The 19,888-nt window shown below is 46.7% G+C and overlaps 1 protein-coding gene across 11 annotated transcripts in view; it reads left to right on the top strand.

Annotated features, from left to right (window-relative positions):
• The window catches only part of PLEKHA6 (pleckstrin homology domain containing A6), a 243,471-nt gene that overhangs the window by 210,658 nt on the left and 12,925 nt on the right, over nt 1-19,888 (top strand). For 5 of the 11 annotated variants that reach the window (XM_056815776.1, XM_056815779.1, XM_056815777.1 and 2 more), the window contains 14 exons: nt 1,042-1,122; nt 2,173-2,241; nt 5,279-5,359; nt 6,078-6,227; nt 8,193-8,288; nt 10,524-10,635; nt 11,240-11,379; nt 12,589-12,738; nt 13,967-14,096; nt 14,820-14,926; nt 15,969-16,145; nt 17,103-17,270; nt 17,360-17,493; nt 18,676-18,821. In XM_056815776.1, coding sequence (XP_056671754.1) covers nt 1,042-1,122; nt 2,173-2,241; nt 5,279-5,359; nt 6,078-6,227; nt 8,193-8,288; nt 10,524-10,635; nt 11,240-11,379; nt 12,589-12,738; nt 13,967-14,096; nt 14,820-14,926; nt 15,969-16,145; nt 17,103-17,270; nt 17,360-17,493; nt 18,676-18,821 — 1,741 coding nt within the window. The remainder of the gene's footprint in view (nt 1-1,041; nt 1,123-2,172; nt 2,242-5,278; nt 5,360-6,077; nt 6,228-8,192; nt 8,289-10,523; nt 10,636-11,239; nt 11,380-12,588; nt 12,739-13,966; nt 14,097-14,819; nt 14,927-15,968; nt 16,146-17,102; nt 17,271-17,359; nt 17,494-18,675; nt 18,822-19,888) is intronic. The other 6 variants (XM_056815780.1, XM_056815783.1, XM_056815782.1 and 3 more) reach the window with 3 other exon arrangements.

The raw sequence follows: 19,888 nt of genomic DNA, 5'->3' as shown, positions 1-19,888 counted from the left end.
CTGAGACAAGGCAGACCAGATGTGATGACCCTCCAAAGCCCAGAGCCATATTCCATCCAACCTCTGTTGTCCCTTTAACATAGCTTGCTTGGTTCAGCCTCCTTGTTTGCTCTTCAGCCTCATCCAAGCTTTCCCTGGATGTAGCAGTAACAGCCCAGCTCTGGAAACTGCATTTAGCAACCTAATTTGACTCTACAGTCAGTGGGGGTTGGGGTGGGATTGGGAAAGAAAGCTATGGGCACCTGTTTGTGGCAGTTCTACCTGTCCAACAGGGTTGGGGTTTCTGGCTTTTCTCTTTCTTTCACTCTTTCTCTCTTTCTCTTTCTTTCTCTCTCTCTCTCTCTCTCTCTCTCTCTCTCTCTCTCTCTCTCTCTCTCTCTCTCTCTCTCTCTCTCTCTCTCTCTCTCTCTCTCTCTCTCTCTCTCTCTCTCTCTCTCTCTCTCCCTTTTTTTTTTGTTTAGTTCAAAATTTCAAGAGGGCAGCCATTTTGGCAGTGAACCTGATGGGATTTAGAAAGACCAGGCCTTGGCCACTCTGCTTGCTTGCAGAATGTGTCTCTTGGGATTCTTCAAACTGAGCAGAGTGGGGAACTGAGGGAACAGGAACAGGAATGGAAAGATGGTTTTGGTTCATTTAATTGGGGCCCCTGAAGAGTGTCAGATTGGTAAAGATGTCAATGGGCTGGGCTTTTTGTTGTCATGTTGTTTGTCTATTTGTTAAACTTTGTCTGCAAAGATCTAGTAGCCTCCCACCTCCTCGTTATGGTCCTTATTGGATAGTAATTGTGAATCATCTTCTGAGGCAAGTTTCAGGAAGAGAAAACCCAAAGAGATGAGAAACTGAGGTGAACCCCACTAGGGGCTACTTAGATGCCCAGGGAGAAAGCTGATGGCTTTGCCACTTTTCCCTTTTCTAAACTAAGCCTGTGGTCATATCATGTGGCTCAGGTTGGAAAAGCTGGCAAGAAGGAAGAGAGAGAATGTGTGTGTGTGAGCTTGTGTGCTTGTCTGTCTGAATTGTCCCTTCCTTCCTCTGCTGCAGATGAATGAGAGCGAGACTCTCATCAGTATGGTGAACCGAATGGTGGAAAATTCTTCCCCCAGGGCCCAGCTATTCATGCAAGTAAGACCCCTGCCTAGCAGCACTCACTGCCAATGTCATTTCAGCTGCTTGTGCATGGTAAAACCAACCCATCCAGGAGCAGGGGCTTTATTTGCCCCACTCTCCCATCTTCCCAAGTGTCATCTCCATTGAAATGTGCTCAGTCCAGCTTCCCTTGCTCAATATCATCATGTCTCTGGGGCTCTTCACTTCCATGGGGTAACATCAAAGCCCATTCGCAACTCCATCAAACCCAATCATGCAGCACGTGGCCAATGTCAACATTTCATGCTGCCCTGGGATCATCAGTCCTCTGTGGGTGGGCAGAAATTGTCTTTCATTGCCCAGAACTTCTGTTTTGAAAAATCTGCCCCCTTCTTCATAGAAGTAGACTGGGCTAAGGGTTTGGATGGTACTGTTTGGAGCCATCTCAATGCCAGGAAAACTAGGAGAATGAGAAGGTATTCTTACCAGGTGGGATATCCTAGCCATAGGGCACCTGATGGACCCAGAATCCCTTCTGAGCCCTTGTTACTTCTGGGTCTAGGCTGAGCTCTGTATGGTTCTCTGTCTAGTAGAGTTGGCTCCCAAACATTTTCATCCTACATTGCTGCCATTACTCAGCTCAACAGAAGCACCTCCTTTCCCAAACAATCAGCTTAAGGTTCTTGCTGCCACTCAAGTGAATCATTCATTCAAAGTCACACCATTCTGATTCTCTCCATCTCAGCACTGCAGCAGATCTCAAAAGGAAAGGTGTAGGGATTACGGGGTGGGTCCCAAGAGGTGCAAGCATCTCCTAGACATCCCTCCAATCTACCTGACTTCAGAAGACAAGAGGCAGGGGTATCTCCATCTCAGTGTTGGGGTTGAGGCACATGCTGAGATATCCCAAGTCCTTTAGCTAATAGAACAGAGTATGGCTCCAGCCCAGATGTTGGAACTGAATCCAAAGATGCTGATGGAAATTGACCTTGAACAACAGCTGGATGAAAGCTGGGAGGTCAGCATCCTCCAACCTCCAGCCTTATTATTTCTCTCTGCCATAGTAACCAGCTTTATCTCCAACAGGTTCCTTCTTACCCAGAGGTGTTCCGGGATGGCCTGCACACCTACAAGTTAAACGAGCAAGATACCGATGTAAGAGCAGCTCTCCCTGCTTCCTCTGTCCAGTCCAGGCTCCTCCTGCTGTCGTCCCTCATCTGCCCTCTCCTCCACGGAGGTTCTCTCTCCATCCATCTCTCTTCCTATCAGTTTTACATCCATCTGACTCACATCTTTTCTCACAGAGACAGCCTACCATCTTCTCTCATCTCCTCCATCCCCATAGCTCACTTTTTCTTCCTGCCTTCCTTTTTCTGTTTGTATATACACCTCTCAAACTTGGACCCCATCACCGAGTCTTACATGGGTGGAAGAATAAGTTGTCCTGAGGTCCATGGTTCTTTCCTTACCATGGGACTCAGTATTGTTTGAGAGTAGGAAGAGGAGAAATCAATTAGCCAGGATTTGTTCGTCACTTATTCTACAGTCCTTGCTTTCAAAGAGCTTATTATATTCTTCAAGGGAGGCAGTATGGTTCAGTGGGAAGAGCATGGACTCTGGAGTCAGAGGACCTGAGTTCACATCTTACCTTTGATGTTTATTATCTGTAGGAACTTAACTTATGAGTCAGTTAATTTCTCAGGACCTCAGTTTCCTTATTTATAAACTGGGATTGTCAGGCCAGATAGAAATGAGGGCTTTGGACCAGGTGGTCTCTAAGGTATATCTTCTGATCCTAGTTGAGAAGACCTATATGCTTAGTATTTATCTACATCCATGGAAAGATAAATTAGCCTGTAATATAAGAAGTAGCTAATGATACAGTAGATAGAGCAATAGACTTGGAATCAGGGAGGCCCGAGTTCTATTCCAGCTTTAGGCACTTACTGTGTGACCATGGATGAGTCACTTAACCTCTCTGCCTACCTCAGTTTCTTCACCTATATAAGATGAGGATAATAACAGCACCTACTTTGCAGGGTTGTTGATTATATATTTGTAAAAAAAAAGGATTTAGCACAGTGATCAACACACAGTAGGTACTATATAAATGCTTACTCTCCCTCTTTTCCCTTCTCAATATGTAGCAAATGCCAAATGAACAGCACTTTAAGAGCTCTAGGGGAAACTAGGTGACTGAATGAATAAAGTGCTATACCTAGAGTTTGGAAGTCTTGGGTTCAAATGTGGCCTCAGACATTTCCTAGCTGTGTGGCCATGGGCAGGTCATTTAACCCCAATTACCTAGCCCTTACCATGCTTCTGCCTCGGGACTGATACTTTAGAACCAATTCTAAGACAGAAGATAGGAAGTTTAAAAAAAGAGCTGTAGAAGATCATAGGAAGGATTAGGTAGGTAAGAGCTGAAATGAACAGAAGCCCTGTGGAAGGAGCTGGATGAATAGGATTTAAAGAAGAAAGAGGGGGCAACAGGGTGGCTCAGTAGATAGAGCACCAAAGCTTGGAGTCGGGAGGACCTGGTTTCAAATTTGGCCTTAGACACTTCTGAGCTATGCAATTCTGGCAAGTCACTTAATCCATTTTGCCTATCCCTTACCACTTTTTCTGTCTCAAAGTTGTTATGAGGACAGAAAGTGAAGGTTAAAAAAAAAAGGCAGGTAGGGTATTTCAGCAGAGGGAAGAGTATAAGAGGGATGGAGACAGGACCACCGTTAGCCCAATGTGCCTCAGTAAGTTCCTCCATGTCACAAGCTACCTACTTTTCAGTGACTACACTTAGCAAAATCAGGAGAAGCACCATGTTCTACTACCATAGAGGAGTTGACCTGGGATACGGAGCCTTCAGATCCCATGATATAGGGTCATGGGTAAGACTTCAGATCAGGAGATCTAGGTTCTGTTGATATTTCCTAGCAGTATAATTCCCGAGCAAGGCATTTAACTGCTCAGAGACTCAGTTTCCTTATTTGTAAGATGAAGATAATAAGGCACATCATTTTGATCATAGAGGATTATGAGGGAAATTCTTTAAAAACCTTAAATCCCTGAATGAATGTACATGAGTTATTGTTGAAGGAATGGAGGAACGGAGAAAGCCCCATCTAAATTCAGTGCTCTATTTACTTTTTTTTTTTAAACCCTTACCTTATTTCTGTCTTAGAATCAATACTAAGTATCAGTTCCAGGGCAGAAGAGCAGTAAGGGCAAGGCAATTGGGGATAAGTGACTTGCCCAGGGTCACACATATAGGAAGTGTCTGAGGTCAGTTTTGAACCCAGGACCTCCTGTTCTCTACTGAGCCACTTTTCTGCCTTAGGACTATTTGCTCTTTTTGGATCCCAAAAGATCTTAGGACTCAGTAATTATAGTATCTCATGTTTACAAGTACTTTTTAGTTGTAGTTTACTTTGATGACATTCACGAGAGTAAGGCAGTCAGAGGGAGAGAAGCCTGGACCTCTAATTTCATTAGTTGAGGGAAATTCCTGGTGTAGAAAACCCCTCTTTGCCAATAGAGATTAGCAACTCATCTGTAATGAGAATTGCATTGGGGTAGGGGGAGCGCAGCAGCATTGAGAGCTAATATGAGACAGGATCTGAATCCAAGCCTTCTTGACTCCCAGGCTAGCTCTGTATCTTCTCCACTATGCTATCCAGAGGGGTACAAGTATTGTTATTCCCATTTTACAGATGAAGAAACCAAGGATCAAAGAAATTAAGTAGGCTAGTAAAGGGCAAAAGTAGGTCTTGAACCCAAGACTTCTGATTCAGTTCCAGTGTCTCTTTTTACTATACCAGTCACTTCAAATTGAGAAACAAGGAAAAGGAGAAGAAAGTGCAGGGCATAGTAAATTCTCAGTTCCTTGGTTGTTAGTTGACTCACTCAAGAAACATGTATATGCTCCCTTTCCCATGGGATCTTAGAGCTCCTTAGGGTGGTGGTATATGGATGGGATCTTGGGCAATGTCCCTTGGAAAATGAAGGACCCATCCCTCTATTTCTCTATTACCTTAGAGTTCTAGAAGATCCAAGGGTGTTGAAGGACATGGTAGAACACCTCAGGGTGGTAGTATCTGGTGAAGGAGCCCAGTCAACTCAGCTCCTCAGGCCCATTGCAGTTCTTCATCTTCCTCTTTTTTTTCTCCCTCTCTTTTTTTTTTCTGGACCTCAGAAGCTTCTGGGCAAACTCTGTGAGCAGAACAAGGTGGTGAGAGAACAGGATCGGCTTGTACAGCAGCTCCGGGCAGAGAAGGTGAGGATCCTGAAGGTGTCCCAAGCTAGATGGCATGGTTCAGGAAGGTGACTGTTGGACAAAGGTCCAATGAAAGGAAATCTGGGACACCATCTCTGTCTGTCTGTCTGTCTGTCTATCTATCTATCTGTCTATCTATCTATCTATCTATCTATCTATCTATCTATCTATCTATCTATCTATCTATCTGTCTGTCTGTCTGTCTATCTCTCTATCATTTCTCTCTCCCTCTCCCTCTCCCTCTCCCTCTCCCTCTCCCTCTCCCTCTCCAGAACAGCAGAATGAATGTTTCTATTATACCTTTAATTGAACCCTCATCTGCTGCCTGGGGAAAAGCATATAGATATAAAACTTACCCTGAGTAAGCTGGTCAGATCCCTATGAAATAGGTAAACTAGGTAGCACAATGGAAAGATTACCAGGCCTGGATTTGAGAGGATCTGGGTTCAAATCTTTATTTTTAAAATTAATTTATTATTTTTTCTGGGTTCAAATCTGGACTCAAGATATTTCCTAAATTTGTGACCCAGGGTAAGTCACTTAACTCCAGTTGCCTAGCCATTACGACTCTTCTGTCTTAGAAATGATACTAAGGTAGAAGGTAAGAGTTTTGAAAAACATATTAAAAAAAATTTCCATGAAACCAGACCATACATGCTTCATTGTCCTCTGAGGAAATCCAAACAGTTCTCATCATCCTTCCTTGCCCTGTCCACAGGAGAGCCTGGAGAGTGCCTTGATGGGCACCCACCAGGAGATGGAGATGTTTGGGAGTCAGCCCACCTATCCAGAGAAGCTGTTGCATAAAAAGGAGTCCTTGCAGAACCAGCTCATCAACATTCGTGTAGAGTTGTCCCAGGCCACTACGGTAACTGGGGGAGGGGGAACATTTGGCCATGTTGGTCCCCAGAAAATCTGCCTTTTAGGAAACCTACCTGTCCCTGGCAGGGACTGATGAACAGGGCATCCATCACTTTCTGGCCAGTGGTAAATGGTAGCTTTGTAGATAAATACTAAGCATATTGGTCTGGGCAGCCCTTCTTATAGACAGTTAATCAGATGGACATTGGGACTCCACTGAGGTGAAGAGGAGGAGTAAGGGAACAAGGACATTATTTCTCTGGCTCTTTTAACTCTTACTGGCAATGTCCATCCTTATCCAATGGAGACCAGAGTGCATAGGAGAGAAGCTGCCGCTCCGCCAATCTTGCCCAATATGGGCAAGGTGGCCATCTCCAATGAGAGATGTAGGAAGAATTATCTAGGAGCCTGACAACTCAGGGACTAAGAAATCATGGGAACCCTGGCTCTGTCACTGGTCTGTGGGATCTTGGATAAATGGCCTTCCTCAGCCTCAATTCTACAACCCATAAAATGAAGGGCTCAGACTAGATGGCCTCTGAGGCGCCTCGCCACTCTAAATTAATCATCTGTGATCTTATGAAGGACAGCTTGATGGTAAAGCAGATAGAGTGCTGGCCCTGGAGTTAGGAAGACTCATTTCTTGAGTTCAAATCTGGCCTTAGATACTAGCTGTGTGACCCTGAGCAAGCCACTTAATGCTGATTGCGTCAGCTTCATCATCTATTAATATGAGCTGTAGAAGGAAATGACAAACCACTACAGTATCTCTGCCAAGAAAAACTCTAATTGGAGTAATGAAGAATAGGACAAGAGGACAAGTGGATAGAGTGCCAGGCCTGGATTTGGGAAGAATTGGGTTCAAATTTGGCCTCAGACTCTTCCTAACTGTGTAACCATGGGCAAGTCACTACCCCTTGCCTCTCTTCTGCCTTAGAATTACTATTAAGGGGGTCAGTTGGGTAGTTCAGTGGACTGAGAGCCAGGCCTAGAGCTAGGAGGTCCTGGGTTCAAATCTGGATGCAGACCCTTCCCAGCTGGGTGACTCTGGGCAAGTCACTCAATCACCTTTGCCTAGCCCTTGCTGCTCTTCTGCCTTGGAACCAATACATAGCATTGATTCTAAGATAGAAGGTAAGGGTTAAAAAAATTATATTAAGACAAAAGATATGGGTTTAAGAAGAGGGAAAAAGAGTATGACATGACTAAAAAACAACTGAACAATAACAAACTTATGAAAAGAGACATGATGGGGAAAGCATGAAATTTGGAGTGGTAAGATTTCAGCCCTGTGACTTTCTGTTTGCCTCAAATTCTCCTGTTTTCCCCTGTCCAGTCCTCAGTGTCTTCATCTGTTAAATAAAGGGGTTGGCATTGATGAGTGCTGAGGTTCCTCCCCTATCCCCCCACTTTGGAGGACTCTATGACCGCAGGGAATCGAGCCTCTTCCAGGCTGGGGCACAATTTCCTAAAAGACCCTCCTCTTCGTAGCCTTCTCCCTGCCCAAGTTTCTTTGCTTTCTAGCCAGCTGGAATGATCAGGCATGGGGTAGGGGAGGGCACAGACTTAACCTTTTCCTGACCACCCCCACACTTGGGCTGAAGGAGATTTTTAATGTATTTTCATTTTTCAGCTCTCATTTCCAACAAACATCCTGTGGGTGGAGGGGTGATTTCTGGGCTGGTTCTATTGCTGGAGGCTGTATGGGGGGGGGGGGCTCCACAGAGAAAGGAGAAAGGCCTCTTATGATTTAACCAGCACTAGGGTTTCTGTTCCAGGGCTCCTTTCCTTTTTGCTCTCCACTTACCTCCAAGGACTTTCCATGCCTGGCAGAGGCATCTCAGCACTCAACCAGGGAAATCCTTGCAGCTCGCCATCTTGGCCTCTGGCTCCTGCTGTCCAGGACAGGGTGGGGGGAGCTTCTTGGTGACCAAGGCTTTCTCAGCTATCTTCCCCTCCCCACTTGCTACAGGCTTTGACTAACAGCACGATAGAGTACGAAACTCTAGAGGGGGAGGTCTCTGCCCTGCATGATGACCTGTGGGAGCAGCTCAATTTGGACATCCAGGTGAGCAGGGCCCTAGGATAGGCAAGGGATGCTGGGAGGGAGGGATGTCTGGCCAGGGGGCGAAAGAGACTTTGTCTGCTTTCCTGTTTGCCTTTGAGACCTGGAGGTTAAAGAAGAGACAAAAAGAGAAGGCTGAGGGGGAGGATGCTAGCACATTTCCAGTCTGGATGGTCCTTCAAGGTGACCAATTCAGGGCAGCTAGATGGCACTGTGGATAGAGGAATGGGGAGGACCTGGGTTTACATGTGACCTCAGATGCTTCCTAATTGTGTGACCCTGGTCGAGTCACTTAACCCTAGTTGCCTAGCCCTTGCCCTTCTGTCTTTGAGTTGTTATTAAGACAGAAAGTAAGGGTTTTTAAGAAAAGATGACCAGATTTCCATCTCTGTACCAGGTAGAGGATGAAGGTCTAGGAATTAAGGTTAGAACTAAGACTTTCTGACTTCAAGGCTTTTAAAGCTCAGGAAGGTAATGGAAGGAATTCTTGAAGAATTTAAGAATAGGAGAGACATCCATCTGGTTTCTTTGTTGGCTGGCTTGGAGGCAGGGGGATGAACATGGTGACCGCTGGGATTGGGTCACTTGGTGGGCCAGGCTCTGTCTATCTTGCACAAAGGCCTGCTCTCTCTTTAGCTAGCTTTGCAAACCACATCTCTCACTCTCTAACAAACTGTGCCTCTCGGGTGTACAGCCTGCCTCGGTCCCTCCACACCTCCCTTTGCTTGCCTTGGTTGTCCTGGTCCTAATCTCCACCCCGACTCTGGAGCTGGTCAATTATGGCACCAGTGAGCTATGATCTTCCCAGAACTGCAGGCACAGAATGCCACAGTGAGGCACTCTGTAAACACTAAAAATAAAGAATAAACCCAACAACCTATAAGCCACCACTGCATCTAATTCATGAGACATCGAAACATTCAGCGAGCTACTTAATTCATTGAGATATTTAAATGCTGGCTTGGCCAGCAGCCCTTTAGTCCAGCTGTAACTCTTCCATAGGAAGGCAGTGAGGCAGAGGGGGAAGAGGGAGGGAGGAGGGCTTGCGATTTAATGCTCCTGCTTTGGACTCTTAGAACGACGTCACCTTGACTGAGTTGTTTGATGTCAGTTTCTTCATCTGGGCATAATCATATTGGCACTACCTACTTCATAGGGCTATTGTGAAAGAAGTCCTGTATAAACCTTAAAGCATGCTATAAATTATTAGATTAGTTTGGAAGCAGATGGTAGCACAGTGGACAAGCTGTTGAATCTCAAGTCAAAAAGACCTAAGTTCAAATTTGGCCTTAGTTGCTTATTAATGTGATCCTGGGCAAGTTGCTTCTCCTCTATTGACCCTCAGTTTTCTCATCTGTAAAATGACTCACTCCCCACTCATCAGTGTGCTCCAAGGGAGGCTCCTTTGTAGAAGATGCTAAGGGAGGAGGAGCCTGCCTACGGGAAGGAGTCCTGTTCAGCCAAGAGTCACATCCATCGCTTCCTCCACCTTGAGAGTCAGTCAGTCACCAAGTATTTATTAAAGTTTACTGCAATGCAAGGCAGGCAGCTATGTGGCACAGTGAATAGAGAGTCCAGCTGTGAGTCAAGAAGACCTGAGTTCAAAGCCAGCCTCAGTCACTTATAAACTATGTGACCCTGGGCAAGTCACTTAAACCTTGTTGACCTCAGTTTCCTCATCAGTAAAATGAGATGGAGAAAGAAATGGCAAATCACTCCAGTATCCTGACCCAGAAAACATCAAATGAGATCACAAAAATTATACAACAAATTGAGTAAATCTCTCTGGGAGAAGGCACTTGCTCTTGGGGGAGTGGGGTGGTATATTAAGAAAGCTTTTTTGAAGAGTAAGAGTTTTGAAGCCAGGGAAGTGATGAGGCACTATAGGAATAGCTAGGCCTGGGGAATAACCAGATATGGAGTCAGAAGATCAAGGAAACACTAGAATGCCAGTATAATTGGCCCATGGAGTGTGGAGAAAGGAGTAAAATGTAAGAAAACTGGGAAGTATGAAGAAATGGAAATATTAGCTAAAGATAGAGGATGTCATATTTGATCCTGGGCTTCTGTCTGCTAAGACCTAGGGAATGAATGGAGAAGGGAATGATAAAGGAATCTGAAACCAAGGAGGAGTGACTCCACCACAATGGGGCTGGAGAGCTCAGGAAGGACTGGGAATGTTGGATAAGGGAAGACTCAGAGCTAGCTGCTCTGTCTTTGTGCCCATGCCTCTTGCAGAATGAGGTCCTTAACCGGCAAATCCAAAAGGAGATCTGGAGGATCCAGGATGTGATGGAGGGCCTTCGGAAGAACAACCCGTCCCGGGGCACTGACACGGCCAAGCATCGAGGTGGGTGCTCATCCCCTCTGCTGCCTCTCTGGGGGCTTAAACCTCCACAGACCCATGTACCACGAGCGTAACCCTAACCCTAGCATCCTTCAGCTTGAGCATTGTCTTCATGGTGCCTCCTGATTCTTTAGTTGTTCAGGATGCATTCAGGTTCAGTGTTTTCTAAGGGCCCTGGAGCCGCCTTCTTTTATCCACAGTTGAACAATGTCCCCCAAACAGGCAAAGGATGCTCCCAGATAGCCATATCTCTAAGCAAGCTGCTTGAGGGCTCCAATTCTCTTTCTTCCCCCTGAGAAAATGCAACAAGTTTCCCCTTCTGGTTCATTTCTTACCCCATTCCAATGGAATCCTGGGCTAGTTTTTTTTTGTTTGTTTGTTTGTTTGTTTTTCCTTTAAGTCATCCCTAGGACAGCAGTGTTCCCTTTGCGATTCTGGCTCACTGTCCTGATCTTCCCTAGTATTCTCAATTTATTCTTTAGGAGAGGTGTGCAATCTTATCCCTTTAAATATTCCAAGCACTAGCTTTGAGCCCACATACCTCTTTGCAACAGCAGCCAGTCTTACCTACTCCAATTCTTACCTCTCTCCTCTCTCTTCTCCCAAGGTGGGCTTGGCCCTTCTGCCACCTTCAGCTCCAATAGCCCTGCAAGCCCTCTCAGCTCAGCCAGCCTCACCAGCCCCCTAAGCCCATTCTCTATGGTGTCTGGCTCCCAGGGATCTCCCACTAAACCTGGGCCTCATGAGGTAAGAAAAAGACATGGATTGGATTCCCAGTATTGTGGGGAGGGGAGGAGGTCTTCAGACTGCATAAATTATCCATTCAATCTCATAAGCATTTAGATGTAGTTCTTTAAATCTCCTTAATGTTTCTCTGCACCCACCCCACATTCCCTTTGCCCCCACCTATGCTGTCCTGGATTCTTTCCTCCATAGTTCACCTTCACCTTTCTTCACCCTCCATCCATCACTCAGATCCCTTCCTATTGGAAGAGCATTTTCCTGATGGCTTTGAGCTCTGCAGTACTCCTGAGCACCCATGGCAGAAGCAAAGCATGCTAGTACCATTAAACCAGAACCTAGGTCCAGAGCTCCTGGAAGGATGTGATGAGCTTAGTCAGCAAATATTTATTCAACTCCTGTTTCCTTCCTTGATGCTCTAGTAGTCACCATGGAGGTATGCAACTAAAGCCCCCTTAGAGTAATTGAAAAGTGAAAATTTAAGTGTAAGAAGCAATTAGAGAGTGGCAGCTAGGTAGCACAATGGCTAGAGCATCAGGCCTCTAATAGGGAGGACCTGGGTTCAAATTTGACCTCAGATACTTCCTAGTTGTGCTACCCTGGGCAAGTCATTTAATCCCCATTGCCTAGCCCTTACCATTCTTCTGCCTTGGAACCAATACATAGTATTGATTCCAAGATGGAAGGTAAGGGTTTAAAAAAATAAATGAAACCCTTGCAAAGTGCAATATAAATATTGGCCATTATTATTATTATTTTGTAGAGGAGTCATGAGAGGAAAGACTGAATGGGATGAAGAGGGTCTTGAATGCCAGAGAGAGAATTTTAGACTAGATGCTTTGTTAGTATTCCAGGACAGAGGTGAAACTGACTCATCAAAAGGGGATGATGGTCTGGTCTTCTGCTCGGACATCAGCTCTCTCATCTAATGAGAGGCACTGTGGTGTCATGGAAAGTGAGTAGTCACCCAAGAGTCAGGAGACTTGGGTCTTAGTCTCAGCTCTTCCACATACTTACTTTGTGACTTTAGACAAGCGACTAACCTCTCTGGGCCTCAGCTTCCTTATGGTAAAACGTGGAGGTGGAACTATTTGGTGTCAAAGGTTCCTTTTATATTTAACATTCTGTGGTTCCGTGGTTCCACTAATATTCTCTTCTGTCCTCTTCTCAGCTGCTGCCCTTGCTCATAACACTCTGGCTTCCTCTCTGCCTCAGGAACCTGGCCCTCCTCGGCCTCCCCTCCCCAAAGCGTATGTCCCCCTGGAGTCTCCTCCAACAGTCCCTCCGCTCCCTAGTGAGAGCCGCTTCTGGCCGCACCCCAACTCTCCCTCCTGGCACCGAAGTGGCGAGACAGCCAGGGGCCAGGTACCCACTCTCTGCACTCCCTGGTGGGTAAGGGAAAGGGAAGGGGGTGCAAATGGTGGGGAGAGAAATCACGGTGAGGGTGGACAAGGCAATAGGGAGAGGAATCACTTTCCCCCTCCTTTTTATTCTAATTCTAACTTTCCAACAGCTTCATTTCTTTTGGGCTCCCTGCCCAGCTGGATCTGGGTGCATTCCTCCCTGGGGTAAGGGAGGAACAGGTCAGAAAAGTACCCAGGGCTCTCTTTCCCCTTTGTCTTCTGAACAGAATGACACATGGGTACCCCACTCCCCACCCCCAGCTCAAGGGTAGCCAAGAATGTTGGATTTTAACCCAGAGTAGACAGCCAGTGGAGAAAGGACACCAGGTCCTTTCAGAGCTCCCATCCTATTTTTATCCCATTACTAGACAGCCTTGATTACCATTCCTTGCCTCTCTCTTAATCTCCTTTTTATTCTTCCTGATGAGGATTTGTCTGGCCTCTTCCCCAGGCATAATCTCTTTCCAGGCAATAAACACTTAAGTATTCTTCTTTATCCTTACCCCTTCTGACTCTTTTTTTCTTGCCTTAAATCCCACTCAGAGATCTGAAAAGGCTTTGGAGAGGTAAAATAATAAAATGGGCTTGTGATTAAAACACCTAAATTCTAGTCTCAATTCTGCCAAATACTACCCGTGTCACCTTAGACAGATTATCTAATCTCTCTGGGTCTCAGTTTTTTCCATTGTGAAACAAAGGAATTGAACTAGGTGACCTCTAAGATCCTTTCCCAGCTCTAAATCTGTGGTCCTATGAGCCCATAAAGAGTTCTGTGAGTCTGTGTTCTGTATCCATAAGCTGAAAGTATCCTGCTCACCTGGAATCCTGTTGACTATGTCCGTTGGCCCATGTTGACTCAAGTGAAGAGAGAATCCTGAAAATTCCTTCCTCCTGTCATCTTTGGGTACACATCCCTTCTCAGCCAGCCTCTCCCTGTAAAACCATAAACAGTGTCAACTGTATCTTTCTACAGCACTGGGCAGGGTGCCTGGGCAGGTTGAGGTACCTGCCTGCTATCGGCTAAGATATTCCCCAAAAGCCAGAGTCCCCCACTATGCCCCAAGATATCCTAGTGATCTATGTTCCTCTCCTTGGACCCAGGTGGGATGCCAGGAGATACTGAGAAATGTAGGATCTTCGCCCTAGCACTAACCCACTCTCCTCTAAGCTCTTCTGTCATCTCTCCTTAGCCAAAGGGAAGCTATGAGCAGGGCAAGAAAGAAACCCAGCAGACGTCAGCTTTGGATGTCTCCAGGGATATCAGCCTCATGCCCACCAGACAAGAACTGGAGGCTGATAAGCAGGCAGCTCTCAATAAAGGTATGTCCCATCTATATCATTCCCTGGGACCCCTCTCCCCCTGCTTTAAGAGGAGCAAGCATTTTGTTAAGACGGATTGTTTGAGAGTTGAGATTCCTGGATTTAATCTTTATCTTTGGCAGATTTGAATCTTTTGGACCTCTCTGTCCTCCTTTGGTAGTAGTGTGATGTGTGGTATAGTATGCTATGACTTTAAGTATGATATGGTAGAGTCTATCCTAGAGGTATCATAGCCATTTGCAGGAGAATAAGATTAAAATGTAATGGGGTGGAACAGCCAGGTGGTTCAGTGGACAGAGAACCAAACTTAGAGATGGGTTCAAATGTGACCTCAGATACTTCCTAGCTATATGACCCTGAGCAAATCACTTAACCCCAGTTATCCAGCCCTTATTGCTCTTCTGCTTTAGAATTGATACTTTGATTCTAAGACAGAAGGTAAGGATTTTTTAAAAATGTAATTAGGAAATATTTAACAAAACAAGTAAAAATACAACATAGATAATGCTAATTTGTGATTTTCTAAGTCAACATGTAGCTGTATCTATTTGAGTTTGATACAATTGGCCTCTCCTGGCTCTTGGGGCTATGAAAAAAATCTAAGGATGTTGTTGAGTCCCTCGTCTTTTGTCTTCATCATAGTCTGCATCATATCCATCTCCCCTTAGCTCCCTCATCAAGCTAACCATCTTCTTTGAACACCCCCCTTCTAATTCCTCTCAGTTGGCATTGTGCCCCCTCGGACCAAGTCACCCACTGATGAGGAGGTAGCACCATCAACGGTGGTGAGAAGGAGTGCCAGTGGGCTTCTCAATGGGCCCGTCTCCCGGGTAAGTATCTGACTTGGCAGACATAGGGTGGGACAGGAGGAGGGAAAGCAGAACTCAAGAATCATAGGACCAAGGATATGGAGCTGGAAGGGGCCTAAGAGATCATGGAGCCCAGCCACCTCATTTGACAGAAAGGAAACTGAAGCCCAGAAGGCCAAGCTAGGATTTGAACCCTGGTCCTCTGACTGCGAGTCCAGTTGCCTTTTCACTGTTCCATGCTCAGCTAACACCAGAGAGCTGTGTGTCAGTGTCACCTATTAAACTCCTCCTACAGTGTGTTAGGTGCTGGAAGGGGAGAATAAGAGAAAGGAAACATAGTCCCTTCCTTCAAGGAGCTTCCAATCTGATTGAGGAGATAGTTACAGACTCTCAGAGTTGCAGAGACCTCAGAGGTCATGCCTGACACAGGCTCCACTTTGCCTCATTCCTGCCAAATGAACAGCCAGTCTGTCCTTGAAGGGGACAGGAGAGAACATACTACCTCCTGAGGCTACCCATTTCACTTTTGGGCAAATCTAACGTTTGGGAAGTTCCACCTCTGTTGTTTCCACCTATTGCACTTTATCCTCATCCTTGGGGAGCTCACAGTCTTTGGGGAATGGGGCTCTCCATCACTGCCCTCAAGGAGCTCCCAGTCTAAAGATGGAGACAAGAAAGATAGAGGTGATAGACTTTCCCTGTTAGTCACTGGAGCTGTCCAAGTAATGGCTGGATGGACCTCTTGTCTAGGGGCACATAGAGGCAATTCCTCCTGTTGGCAGACTTGGTAGTCTTGGAGGTCTCTTCCAACGCTGGCATTCTAAAAAGATGTAGAAAAGTTTTTGGAGAATTTTTCCAGAGTGCCGGTGAACTTGATGCAAACATAGGGATGCAGAATAAAACAGTGATTGGCGAAATCAATCCAGGAAGGCTCTTTGAAGGAAGTGACTTTTGAGTCAAGGCAGGAACCAGGTGTAGCCAAGGGTGGGTGAGGGAACTAAGGGAGTGATCCAGAACCTCCCCCTCCCCTCCACACACACACACCCACCCCACCCCCTCCCAGCAGGAGCGTCCCAAGAGTGCAGTGTTTCCCAACGAGGTGAAGGCCAAGATGAGTGTGGAGGAACAGATCGACCGCATGAGGCGGCATCAGAACAGCTCCATGAAGGAGAAGAGGCGGAGCCTACAACTCCCAGCTGGCCCATCCCCTGACCCCACTGCCCGACCCTCCTACAAAGTGGTAAAACTTCCCCAGCCACCCCATGGGCACAGGCACGGGCACAGGGGGCACAGGGGGCTGTGAGACTCCTCTGTTCCCTGGGCATGGCCAGTGGGCATTGTTGGGAAAAGGGTGGGAAGCTCCTTACTGGGGTGACTGGGAGAGGCCTTGCTGGGGTGCCTGGAAGGACCACTTTTAAGGTAGTTCAATTCAATCCAATATGCCTTTGTGAGGGACCTGCTAGATATAAGGCACCACTACCATACTGGGCATTAATTAAGGAGAATAAAGAAATAGAAGTCATGGCTTCTACCCTCAGGAAGCTTATAATCTATTTGGGAAGAAAGGCCACTCATGTGAGACATTTAGAGTTTGATATGAGGCAAAATAGAATCAAGGACCAAAATTATATAGTAAGTCTTAGGGCCAGTAAGGGAGAAGGGAGGCCAGTGTTGGCTGAAGTTACCAAGGAAGGCTTTTGGAGGCAAGAGGACTTGAGCTGGGTCTCCAAGGATGCATAGGATTCAAACAGACAGGAGAGGAGAAGACTATATCCTAGTCAGGGGAACTTTCAGAGCCAGAAAGGGATCAGAGCAACCTAATTCCAGAGCTAGAAGGGACCTTAGAGGGCATCTAGTCCAGCTCTGATATTTTCCAGATGAGGAAACTGAGGCCCACGGTGGTTAAGTGGTTTGTCCAAGATCACTAGTAGGGCCTTTTTTTGGGGACTATGAGAATCCAGCCTGCCTATTTCAGAAGATAGTGGGAAAAAGTGAGAGAAGTGATTGGTGTAGGTAGGATGGGGCCAGATTATGGAAGGTTTTGGAAGAGGGCATCAAAGGGGAGTTTAGAGTCTAGTAACCAAGAGGAAAGGTCCTTACCAGGATGACAAGGACAGTCATACCTGGTTGATGACAGGGGAAGGGCAGGGCATGGGGGACACAGGCCCCAAGTGGCCATGGCTGTGCTGGCTCCCAGGTGCGCCGTCACCGCAGTATCCATGAGGTGGACATCTCCAACTTGGAGGCAGCACTTCGGGCAGAGGAGCCCGGTGGGCAGGCCTATGAGACACCCCAGGAAGAGATTGCCCGACTGCGAAAAATGGAGCTGGAGCCCCAGCACTATAATGTGGACATCACCAAGGAGGTGAGGAGCAAAGCCCTGGCACTCTGCCTTCCCACCTCATGGCATGGGGCAGGGAGCAGCCTGTAATCACTGCATCCTGATACCCACAGCTCTCAACGCCTGACAAAGTCTTCATCCCTGAACGGTACATTGAGCTGGAGCCGGAAACACCCCTGAGCCCAGAGGAGATGAAGGAGAAACAGAAAAAGGTGGAAAGGATCAAAACCCTGATTGCCAAATCCAGGTGACTGGGCTTGAGGTTGGGGGGAGGCGGCATCCCTTATTGTCTCCCCTTCCTCACCCTCAGCCTGTTCTGGGTGTCCTTAGTGCCTTTGGGCTCTGTGTCTGCCCAGGTCTGGGACTAGGTAGTAGCTGGTAGAAGAGAAGTTTCTAGTTTCTGCCAGCTGGTACTACAACAGAGAGAGACCTAGGAGCTCACATGGGGGCTGTGTCTGTAATCTTCCCACACCATCTCCAAGACAAAACCACTGGCCTGACCTACATCCCCTTCTTACACCTATATCCCTCCCACCACCCTGTGGTGGAGTTCTTTCTCTCCTTCAGATAGCCATGGTTCATTTGAACCTGGTTTCACACAGATAGTGGTGCTGGGGGAACACACCTGGTCTGTATGTCTTGATGGATAGCTTGCCTCCAGTAGAATGGAGACTCCCTGAAGACAGGGTCGGCCTCAGTTTAGTATTCCCAGCACAGTAGTAGGGGCTAAATAAAGGTTCCATTTGACTGATTATTACCCTCCAGACTTTCCTACCAAAGGAACCTCTACCCCAGACCCTTGTGGTGTCTTGGACCCTTTTAGCAGTCAAGTGAAGCCTATGAACCTCTTCTCAAAATAATGTTTTTAAATGCAAAACGTGAAATAGGATGGCAAAGGAGACCAATTATATTGGAACACTTCCTAAATTAATATTTTTTTAAAGCATTTACCTTCTGTATTTGAATCAATCAATTCTAAATAGAAGAGCATAAAGGGCTAGGCATTAGGGGTTAAGTGACTTGACTAGGGTCACTTAAGAAGTATCTGAGGTCAAATTTGAACCCAGGACCTCTCACTTCCAGGTCTGGCTGTCTATCCACTGAGCCTCCTAGATGCCTCTAAAATAATTTTATGAACCCCATAAAGCCCAAGATAATAGGTCTTGGATTCAAATGTGGCCTCTGTTACTTCCTAGCTGTGTGACCCTGGACAAGTCACTTAATCCCAATTGCCTATCCTTTACCAACCTTTCTGCCTTGGAACTAATACTTAGTATTGATCCTCAGATGGAAGATAAGGGTTTAAAAACAAAAGAACCCCTCACTCCCCGAAACCCATAGAACCAAGCTTAAACAAATGTAAACACAGCTACCTTAAGGGCCCCTGCATCACCTGGCCTTCCACGGCTGTGTATCTGTGCTTCCCCAGTATGCAGAACGTGGTGCCCGTGGGCGAGGGTGACTCAGTGGATACACCACAGGACCCTGAGAGTCAACTTCAGGAGCAGGAGAAGAGGATTGAAATCTCTTGCACCCTGGCGACTGAGGCTTCCCGAAGGGGCCGCATGCTATCTGGTGAGAAGGGGTGGGCACTGCTTCAGGCATGAGATGGTCCATCCAAACTGGCCTGGAGCTTGGGTTGGGCTTGGGCAAAGAGGTGTGGCCACAGGGGAAGAATCTCCCCTATAACCTATAAGGGAGAAGGTCTTCCTCCTTATCAGCATCAGTCTCCATGTGGATGGTTAAGTATATAGCCCCCCCTCCCCACAGGCTTGTGGCATGCACAGGTCCCTGGAGGTCTGAAAGAGGGATGGGGAGGCCAGCAGGTCCAGCAGTAACATTGGCAGACAAGTTTGGGCAAAGAGCACTAGAGGCCGCTCCATGTTCTCTTTGGGTATCTTCCACCATGGGCTCCATGGCTCATCTGCCATCTTTCTTACAGCCACACAGCCTGTACACTTGGTGCAAGTGCCAGCCTCACCCCCTAGGAAGTGTGGAGCTTGGCCTTGCCCTCAGAGAACATCCAGTTTAATGGAGTTCTCTGTCCTTGGGAAACTCCTAAGCCTCATGGAAGAGACAAACTTAGGGAACACATACACACAGAGGGGTGATGCAAGGAGAGCCCCAGCTAGAGTGGAGTTACTTTGCCCAACAGCTAAATTCAGAAGAGCTAGCACTTCAGCACCTTAGCAACTAGTTAGAAAATATAAATATTTACAATGGGAAGCTCCCCAATAATGGGATGGAGTGAGCTCCTTCATCAGCCTCTCCAATAGTGACATTTCCCCATGAAACACCGTCTGACTTGCGCCCCCCCCCCCAATTCCTCGTCAAAAAAGGACAACACAACCAAAAAACTGAGGGCAGAATGTGTCCCTGGCATGGTTTTGGGTACTTGCTTCCTTCCTGGTTATAACTCTGTCGACTGTATTTTTGCTGAATATGCCAGTATAGACCTCCTTATATTCAAACCCATCTAACTCCCAGTTATTCATGTTCACCAGGTGGGAGGCCCCGAGCACAGATAATGCCCAAACTCTAAAACAGATCATCAGACACTGTCCTGATTTGTGTGGGGGATGTATTTCACTGAGTACATCTTCTGATGGCAGTGTCTGATCTGGGAAATCATGGGACACCAA

Source organism: Monodelphis domestica, chromosome 2 (assembly GCF_027887165.1).
Source record: "Monodelphis domestica isolate mMonDom1 chromosome 2, mMonDom1.pri, whole genome shotgun sequence".
Lineage (NCBI taxonomy): Eukaryota > Metazoa > Chordata > Mammalia > Didelphimorphia > Didelphidae > Monodelphis > Monodelphis domestica.
Note: the sequence above shows the minus strand (reverse complement) of the source record. Positions and strands in the feature narration are given on the sequence as shown.